Source organism: Fopius arisanus, unplaced genomic scaffold (genome assembly GCF_000806365.1).
Source record: "Fopius arisanus strain USDA-PBARC FA_bdor unplaced genomic scaffold, ASM80636v1 scaffold00281, whole genome shotgun sequence".
Taxonomy (NCBI): domain Eukaryota; kingdom Metazoa; phylum Arthropoda; class Insecta; order Hymenoptera; family Braconidae; genus Fopius; species Fopius arisanus.
The window spans coordinates 47,412-57,601 of NW_011888020.1; the positions used below are offsets into that span (position 1 = coordinate 47,412).

General features: G+C 36.9%; 1 protein-coding gene across 1 annotated transcript; it reads right to left on the bottom strand.

The window, feature by feature from the left end:
* Positions 1-4,525: 4,525 nt before the first annotated feature.
* LOC105272785 (transmembrane protein 62) lies at positions 4,526-8,680 on the bottom strand (the record flags this gene model as incomplete). The annotated part of the gene is given in 2 exon segments (XM_011315011.1): positions 4,526-4,994; positions 8,470-8,680. Coding segments are annotated over 2 exon segments (216 nt in total), but the record flags the coding sequence as incomplete, so codon positions are not given.
* Between the last annotated feature and the right edge of the window lie 1,510 nt (positions 8,681-10,190).

Below are 10,190 nucleotides of genomic sequence, written 5' to 3' on the forward strand. Positions count from 1 at the left end.
GATCTCGTTGAGCGATTGTTCTGAGCTGGTCTTGTTTGAACCGTTGAATACGACTCTGAGCTTCGTTGTCTCACTGCTTGCCCTGAGAAATAAATTCCAAAAAAATAATAATATTCGAAAAAAATCAACAGAGCAGTAGCGATAGTTGTAGCCCAAGTTCGAAAACCGAGAATAATCAGGACTACTTAGCCTTGCAGAAGATTTTTTAAAGTCCTGGAGCGGGTCTGCAGTGTGGTTATTACGGCCCTGATGAATGAGCGAGGCCCTCGGCTCCCTAGGGTGCTCCCGACTCGGTGAGCTGGGCACTGGAGACTCGTGATACGGTCCTGGCAGATGAGCGGGGCACTCGTGGTGACGTGACGGCACTGCACTGAGTCTACATTCCCGCGTAAATCACTCCGATGCCACGCGAAACCGATAAAAAACACAAAAATATTCCACCGATCCGGCTCGAAGGACCAAAATGTTCAGAACGGGATCTGGTTATGGGGATATTTTTATGTGATGGATGAGATGAGGACGGATTTTCAGGAAGTGTTGAGCGGGTCAAAGAATTCACTCGCGTGGCGTTGGTCAAAAAGGAGTCACGTTTAATTGTCAAGAAAAGTCACTTCACAATTATATGTCACAATAATGAGCTGAGCAATGAGAACACTTTTATAATTCAAGGATCTACTGATCTTCTTCTGAGAAGAACTATTAGTGAGCAGGTCTAATTAACGAGAAGCGAAGATCTGAGAAAAGCGCGTAAACACTCTCGAGCGGTCTAGATGCAAATGAGAGAGAGTAATAAGCCGTAAGGTGGGAGGTGTCGATCATCGCGATGGTGGATTACACCTGTCCATCAAGTGGCGCCCCAGGTGTCAGAGGTGAAAGGCCACTGGTCATCTGAGGTGAGCGTGCGGTGTGTGTGAGTGGGTGTGTATGTGTGAGTGCCTGTCAGCTGACAGGATTTCTAACAATATGTAATGAGTAGCTTTTGTGGTGGATGTAACTTATGGAAAAGCCAAAAAAATAACGATCCAGTTGCCTACGAGTCATGGTTTGAAAGTCATGAAGCTGATTGTACTATAAATCATTCTGGGAGCTCTGGAAAGATGGAAGTTGACGCTATTGTTCAAATGTTTTCGCGATCTGAAGAAAAACATGGTGTAAAGTATCGTACCTACGTGGGCGATGGCGATAGCAAAACCTTCAATGGGATTCTAAAAAGGGAGCCATATGGAAAAGAACTGGTAGTTAAAAAAGAATGTGTCGGGCACGTGGAAAAGAGAATGGGCACTCGACTACGTAACGTAAAGAAAATGAATAAAGGAATCGGTGGAAAAGGTGCTGGGAAATTAACAGACAAAGTCATCAATGAGCTCACAAAATTCTACGGTTTGGCTATTCGTCGACATACAGATTCAATGGAAGAAATGAAGAAACAAATATGGGCCAATTTCTACCATAAATGTTCTACAGACGCAAATCCACAACACCAAAATTGCCCAGCAGACAAAGACAGTTGGTGCAAGTGGCGCAAGGCAGAAGCTATAGGGGAACTCCACAATTTTCATCATGATAAGCCACCGTTCACTGAAGAAGTTCAAAAGGCCATCAAACCAGTGTATGAAGATTTATCAAGAGATGATTTGTTGATAAGATGTTTAGGAGCAGACACAGAAAATAACAATGAATCGTTAAATTCATTGATTTGGACTTTTGCGCCCAAACATCTTCACTCTGGCGTGAAAGTAGTTGAAATAGCTACTGCCCTAGCTGTAATAATTTTTAATGAAGGTTTCAATGGCATCCTGAAAGTGATGGAAATCATGGGTTGCCTAATAACCCCCATAACTCAAGCGTACGCCGAGCGCCGTAATGAAGCGCGCATCAGACGCTCCGAACAACGCTTGACTAACATGGCAAAAAGGGCTAGAATTGACGCTAAGAGTGAACAATCGGCTTCGCAAGCTATCTATAAGGAAGAAGAAGGGTTACTTTATGGGCCAGGCATAGCAAATTGAGGGTAAGCCAAAACTTTACACGTGTTAACAGTATGTGAATCTTTGAATGCGTTTTTCTCGAAACTGTGTTTTTGAAATTGGCTGACACCATAACTCGAAATCTAGTCAACGGATTTCAACGAAATTTGGAGGGATTACTCAGTAGATGTGTATGCATCTGCTGAACTAGGATAATTCCGATATCTAAACCTGTTTTTTTTTAAGAAAAAGTCAATGAAAATAAACAAAATTCTTGAAAAAAACTTTGGGTGCCTGCCAAAAATTGAATTTTTGATATTTTTTGAAAATCCTAGTTCAGCTAGTTCAGATAGCTGAACCTTCGCAGATTAAGAACCCGTTTTATTTTTAAATTTCAGATCATCGAATACCTCAGAATCGTGCCAGCCGTTTTACCCCTTTCGTTTTCATGGCCGACTTCGCGGCTGGGTAGCTCGGCATAGGTGGATAATTTTTGTCCGAAAAAAATTGAGCGTTATCTTCAAATGTCAATAAATGTGTAGTCAAAAATTCAGTGTTGTCCGTTCATTCATTTTCCCACAAAAAATTCCGAAATGTAGCGTCAAAAACCGGCCGTCACATGGGATGACCCCCTAAACGTGAAATACTTACTAGTATTTCCAGCTACGGTTACAGTACTACAGCTTGTACATTGACTATAAATCATCATAATTGAATTGATTATCGGTTAAAGGGGGCAATGCCTTTACAATTGTCAAAAAAGCGATTTTTTTCATATTCCGAAACTATGTTAGATAGTATACAGAAAATAGTTATAATTGTAGTATTTAGTGGAGAGCGCAGACGGTAATTAGAAAACTAGAAACTTCAAAGTTATTCTCCACCTTTTCGACTGTAACACTTCTCCTGATCTCGTCCCAGAAATCGAGGATGGTTATAACCTTTATCCGTTCCCATACTCACATCCGAATATCCCAACCGAATTGAAGGGCGGACCGGTTAGCTTTTTATGGACCAAAACCTAACGAAAACCGAAAACACCGAACCGAGGGTAAAAAGCTGAGATGCCCTACCTTACTCGAAGTTAAAAAACCACATAATCATAAAGGAGAAAAAAAATTTCAAATAAGAGCACGAGGGGACACGACGACTGGTGTTGGAACTCGTCCCGTCCAGTTACCGTAAAACTACCCGCAAGAGGTAAAAGGTCAAAGCCAATGACGAATGAAACGGAAACGGGAAGGCCTGCGTTGCTCAGAATGCTAGGTCGTGAAGGGTGGTCCGTGAGTGGATATGCGAGTCGAATACACTGAAAAAAAAGACTGTGACATAATACAACGAACAGATCAACGGGTCGGGATAGCGAGAGCATACTTACGGGACTCCGAGACGCGTGAAATACCTCCGAGGACCACCTCGCCGAGAGCACAACGTCATATAGTATATATGACCATATGATTTTTATAATAGAAAATGAATTTTCCATCAATAAGTCCACCATGCTCGTAGCGTTTCCTTTTTTTCCGATTTGTGAGATATTTTCTTTCTTTTTCTCTAATTCAGGTAATACGTTGTGGACTCATTTGAGAGTTCATTGGATAAGCTCCGCAAAAGTACGGGGGCCATGTCATTGCCGCCATTTTTTAAGGAGTTATGGCCTTTTGCATGTAAAAATGTCATTCTCGTTTTACCTCTATTTCAGCTTTAGTTCAATGTTTTCATATTTCTAAAGAAAATGAATAGAAACATTTATATATCATTCGAAAATAGTATATTTCTCACCTAGGGAGGTAAAGTAAAGAAGGCTTGCCCACGTGCAAAATTACGTGGGTAAGCCTTCTTCATTTTACCTTCCGTGATGAGAACATCGTTTTTCTCCCCGGCGTAGGAGCAAAGTCAGAGAAAATATTCTTCTCAATCCGGCGAGCAGGCAGGGCAACATTCCTACGCCGTGGTAAAAAATCATATTCAAACCTCAGGAGCAAACACAAACAAGCCTTGCCCGCGTGCTTAGCACCTTCGCCTTCGGCTCAGAAGACTTATCTATATTTTCTCCTTAGGTAAGAAATATACTATTGCTCTTCGAAATGATGTCAGTTGTGTCTAAATGTCCGGGGATATATTGCAAACCATTTTAAAGTTCCCAACGCGTTTTCTATAATGTCTCTTGAACTTTTCAATTACATCGATTTAATGAAGATTTATCGATAGCATAGTGTCGAATTTCGTATGTCACGTTTCGAAAAAAAAGTCATTTCGTTTTAGTAAAAAAATCCTAGTAATCTTTGCGGCCCTCGAAAATACTTATGTATTTAATTTTCATGTACAAATCTATCGACTATGTTATTCAAAATGGCAAAGAGAAAATATGAATTATATAGAAAAAATTTAGATGTGCATTTTTTCAACAACATCAAATTAATTAGATTGTATTACATTCAAAGTAGTTGACACGCCGAATGGAGACGACCGACCAACTTCATTAAAATATAAATGGATTATTAGTTTGTGTAATTCTGTTAACGTTGCAACATGGATCATTTATGACACAGAGAAAATTACTTTTCAATGACTTTATTGGCACACTCCTAAACCAAATTGTCACTTCTAATTAACAACAATAATTACTTAGCCGCTTGAAGAAGCAATTATCATAGACAATCTCATCACTAAAATTTAAAAAATAAGGTACATAATCTTTTGGCTCTCCAAACAATCGCACAAAGCAACGGAAAACTAATTAGCCTCATTGTTCAACGTAAGTATAAGTCTCATGGAAGATTAATGAAGGTAACAAACATGAACAGTGTATGTAGTTAATAACAAAATTACTATTTTCATTATTAAACATATTCCTTTCAATAACCCGCTGATAATGGGGTAAATTTTAGAAAACAAAACAATCTTTCACATTTTATTTGTAAATATGAAATCGGAACGCATAAGTTCAGGACGAAAGTAGAAAGAAACCAGGTGTATGTTGGTTGAAAATCATCGTAGTTCCAGTGATACTTCCGTCAGTTTAGCCTGAAATAATTTATTGTCAAGATAATTTGTTAAGTCAACAGGGCATCTAAAGATTACAGCATTACAATTGAACTTTTCGGTCCTCGTGTAATATCAATCGAACGTAAACTTTGGTTTTTACTTTATTTTATTAGTTTAGAGTATTTATAAAGTTGGGGTTGAGATTGTATTGCCCATTTAATTGTTATAAAAAAATGATGAAAGAGAGAAAAAATTCTAGAAGGGTGGCAGATTAAGATGTTCATTCTAAGGGATCAGCTATTACAAAAAAATAATTAACACCCGTAATTCACCCTCCCTACTATATTGTCGTTGACTGCCAAATGTTTTCCTTTTCTCCATAATCGGGTCTGGTCAATTGCGTTTTTTAAATTATTTTTCTATAAACTTGGTAGATTCCTCGAAGTCAATATTTCAATCTGCTAATTATGTAGAGAATTATGCAGAGTTAAGTGTAAAACGTGAAAATAGAAAATTTGAGGACCGTGTGTATATGTGCACATGGTCAACTTCGCCCACTCATTTAGAAAAATAAAGGAATAGAGGACTAAAGTTATTCCGAAAAAGGTGAAATTTTGTCTAATCATAAGTATTACCAAGAACTAGTTCGCTGAAGAACAAATTACTCCCTAATTTCTAAATTACCATTTGTTTTTGAATGATTTTTTTGCAAATATCGCGCAAAACTATACAATCGATTTCAGTGTTTCATCTCAAAATATTCGTCTCGATGTGCTCTATTCCCATCAATCATAATATGTATATACAACCATAATAAGCTTCCGAGATATTTCGATTTTTCTATTTTTTTTCAAAACATTTGGCACGCATGGTAGCGTTGCGAAAGATTGATTCATCAACTTGAGATTTGGTATGAAGTTTCTGCTTGACGATGAAAAATTTGGTATTGAAGGAGAGCTGAAATGGATCATGAGACATTCAAATTTGTATCAACATTGATTTTCGTGAATATGTCGAAAACTATTCAATCGAATTCAGTTTCTCATTACTTAAAATGCTCGTATCGATGAACTCGCCAATTAAAATATGTACAACCATCCCCACTACGTTTCCGACATATTCAATTTTTTATTTTTTTTTTAACAAAATTTGGTAGTACGTTAGCGAAAAATTGATGCATCAACTTTACATTTGATATTAAGTTTCCTCTTTACAACATAATGTTTGGAATTGAAGATGGGACGAACCGGATAATTAGTTCAGGAAATTTTTCACGAAGTTTTTTCTTATCATTACAATGTTCCGTATTGAAGATGAGCTGAAACAGATGATTAGTTTAGCTCATGCTAGGAAATCTTCAAGTTCAACAAATTTTGAAATTCATCACATCGTCAATATAAAATTTCAACTTAAAAGATTGATTTTTCAAGAAATGGGACTACAGATAAGGATTCTGAGCACTTTCTCTAGTGGTTCGGAAGCCTATCATCAATTTATTTGTGCTGATGAAAAATTTACCAAATCACTCAATGACATGCTCATTGTCACGTACTCGCTGTCATATACTGACAACCTCTGCTTGTTTATCATTATTCTTATATAATCTTCGGAGTGACATCAGTAACAAAATATGAAACTCATAAAAAATATTAGAAATATGTTAGACTAATAAGCTAACATTTACACGAAAGATTACATCCAATAGATAATGCATGAGGGCCTCATATTCTGTACTTTATCTTATTTTCAGATTTAGATAATATCTGTTTCTTACTCATAATAATATCGAAATTTGCATTTTTCTCAAGAATTTTATAATATGGAAAAAGTCAATTTTCCTCGTTCCGCTAAAATTATTCTTTCCCAAGATAAAAACATACGTGCCAAAGTCTCAGACATGTCACTCTTCAAATTTAATGAGATTGCTCATTCATATTCACCTGTTTTAAAAAATCGATAATACTCCCCAAAATATAGCAAAATTTCAGAGAAAATAGTTGGACTCTTTAAATGATTGTTCAAAATTGGATAACGTACATCCGCAATATTCACAGATATAGAGAAGAGTCATTTTTACAATTACGATGTGTTGGGATTTCCATGAAAAAATAATGTTATTCATAATCTATCAAGTCTTAGTTGCACAAAAAGACATTGTCATTAAGCAAACACTTGAGCTGTTTTGAATAGGAATAATCCAATTGTTATCGAACCAAATTCATTCACTAATTTCTCTACATTCACTTAAAAGAATAAGAGTTTCATTCAATTAATGATAAAAACTGGATCTAATCGTTCATTGAACGACTTTTTGCTGAAGCCCAAACTAAGGCGGCGGGTCTAAGACGATGATTTGGTACAGTATTAGCTAGATACCACAAAATAATGGCAATTATAATACTCCAGCTTCTAAAAGGACAAAGGATTGTTGTGATGGTTCCGTAGGCCAGCCAGAAGAAATAAACCAGGACACTTTGCATTGAGATCAGAAGGAAGAATGGTAGATGTCTCCATAGTAACATTAACAAGTTTGGATGTTTCATCAAAGGTTTTTCTAGCTCTTGAAATCTTCGATCCACTGAAAATGCCAGGATTAATGTCAGTGGCATATGAAACGAAAATAATTGGAAAGATCCGTAGACGTATGTGAAGGATCCAGGGAGATATGTTTTTCCAATGTACATTCCCCAGGCAAAAATTATCCCAAAGGAGTTTTCTATCACTTCACCTGCTGCCCATGGACCTATGGTGATCAGTAACGAAATGATTAGTTCAATTATTAAGCAATGAATTAAGCCATTCATTAATTTATTTATTATTTTACTTATTTGTTATTTTCTTTTTTTTTCGTTATTTTGTAATTAATTCAGAACGGCTAGAGATATCCTTCCGCTAGGTTGAATTATTTCTCTCAAAATATCTCAATGTTCTCTTGAAACTAAAACTCTTGTGCAGTTTTGCATTATGCAAGGATGACACCAAAATGTGAATGTATCTTCAAAAAATGTGAAAAATTGTAAAAGAACTTTTTTTCTGTATTGAGTAATAACTGAACGAGAGATTAAATTGGAGCATTGGAGTAAAAGGATGGAATTTTAATTGTTTTGTACGTCGCATATCGACATCCAACTGACCAACCACTGACAACAGAATTTGCACAAGTTAGCTTTTAAGTTTTCAGAGTTCCGTTTCAAATCCTTTCATTACACTCCCTCTGCGGAAACATTAGCACTTACGATAAAAAAAAGCATTGAAAAATTGAGGCAGGAATGAATTGTCACGCTATACCACAAAGGAAACATAAATTGTACACTGCCTGAGAGTGATAACAGCTTGAAGTTATCTCAATTTTGGGATCTACTATTTATCTATCTGTAAGAGTGTAATAATAGTATATTACGCAGTAAATGCGTAATGAGTTTTTTGGCTTATGGGAAGTTCCAATGGCACGATTCTGTGCACTTATAGCATAATATTTAGTTTTATTTTGATAATAATTATTATTTAAACTCACCGAACACAAGATAGAGAGGGTACAAAACTATGGGCCAGAAGAGGTAACTGATAGTCGTTGTAATCCAAAGTTTTCTAATAAACGCATGAAAGCATCTGACTTTAAACCTCGGTCTTTCCATCTTCTTCATCAGCACCAATTTATGACAGGATCGTAGAATACATAATGGTATAACATTGAGGACTAGCATCACTCCAAAAGTTATTGCAAACTGCAAAAAAAATTTTTTGTTTTATATCTAAAAAATCTATGCAGTAATTTCTGCATTCAGTAATTTTCACACAGTGATGGAATGAAAATATAAGAATTGTGTGAAAAAATGAGAACGAGTAACTAAAAGTAAATATGCTTGATTTTGGTAATGCCTTTTTTTGTTATCAACGGATCAATGATGGGCTTTTGAATGATTCAGATATCTTTATTGGTTGATAAAAAAACCAGTGTATTTGTCAAATCGAAAATTTTCAATTTTTTTTCTATCACAATCACTAATTCCAGCCTCTGGAGTTCAAATATTATTCGATTATTATTAGATCATATCTATATATACAGGGTGTAACTTAATAAGTGCAATACCTCCCGACCACGAGTTCAGGGACCCCTCCTGGACACTAGAAAAATAAGAAAAAAAAATTTACTCGACCCATTTTAAATAATGAAAACTTAACGAGGGCCAAAAAGACGGCGGAGTTATGGCGCGCAAGTGTGAGTGGTAGAAGTCGACTGAGATATGACAACAACGCGTGAGAGATGTCGGGAAATGAGAGAGGCAGTTGAGTACCACTGCTCTGCCGTGAATTTCGGGCCGATACGCATGTAGTGTAGAGTAACAACATGCATGGGTCTTGTTCAAAATCCTCTATGTGTTCCTTTTAAGAATTTCAAAGGAATTTTTTAGTTTTTAAAGGGGGATTCCTTAGGAATTCCTTAGGATTTTCAGAGGAATTCCTCGGGATTTGGGGAGGATTACTCATAATTTCCTAAGGAATTCTTCTGCAAATTCCTAAGGAATTCATCTGCGAATTCCTAAGGAATTCATCTGCAAATCCTAAGAAATTCATTTTGAATTTATGAGGAATCCCTCTGCAATTCCTAAAGAATCATTCTGAAATTTCTAAAAAATTCCTCTGGAATTCCTAAGGAATCTCTGTGGAATTATTAAGAAGTCCCTCTGGAATAAACATAAGCGGTGACTATCGAAAGAAACATTATTTTTATCGTTGGATTTAACAGTGAGGAAGAACCATGCATGTCGTTACTCTATGCTACATGCGTGTCGGCCCGAAAGTCACGGCAGAGCAGTGGTACTCAACTACCTCTCTCATTTTCCGACGCCTCTCACACGCTGTTGTCATATCTCAGTCGACTTCTAGCACTCACACTTACGCGCTATAACTCAGCCCTCTCAGTGGCCCTTGTTAATTTTTAATTATTTAAAATTGGTCGAGTAATTTTTTTTTTCCTATTTTTCTAGTGTTCCGGAGGGGTCCTTGAACTCGTGGTCGGGAGGTATTACACTTATTATATTGCACCCTGTATATAGCACATTTCATATCAACTATACCACTCCATTTTTTGTGTCTAGAACATATGTGACGAAATTCTCAGCGAATCCTTCACGCGTAGTCCTGTAGGGTAACTACCTAAGTAGATAAACAAGGCCGGTTCTGGATATAGGGATCTGAGAGGGGGTGCGGGGCGGGGGCGGGCTGGTGAGGTTG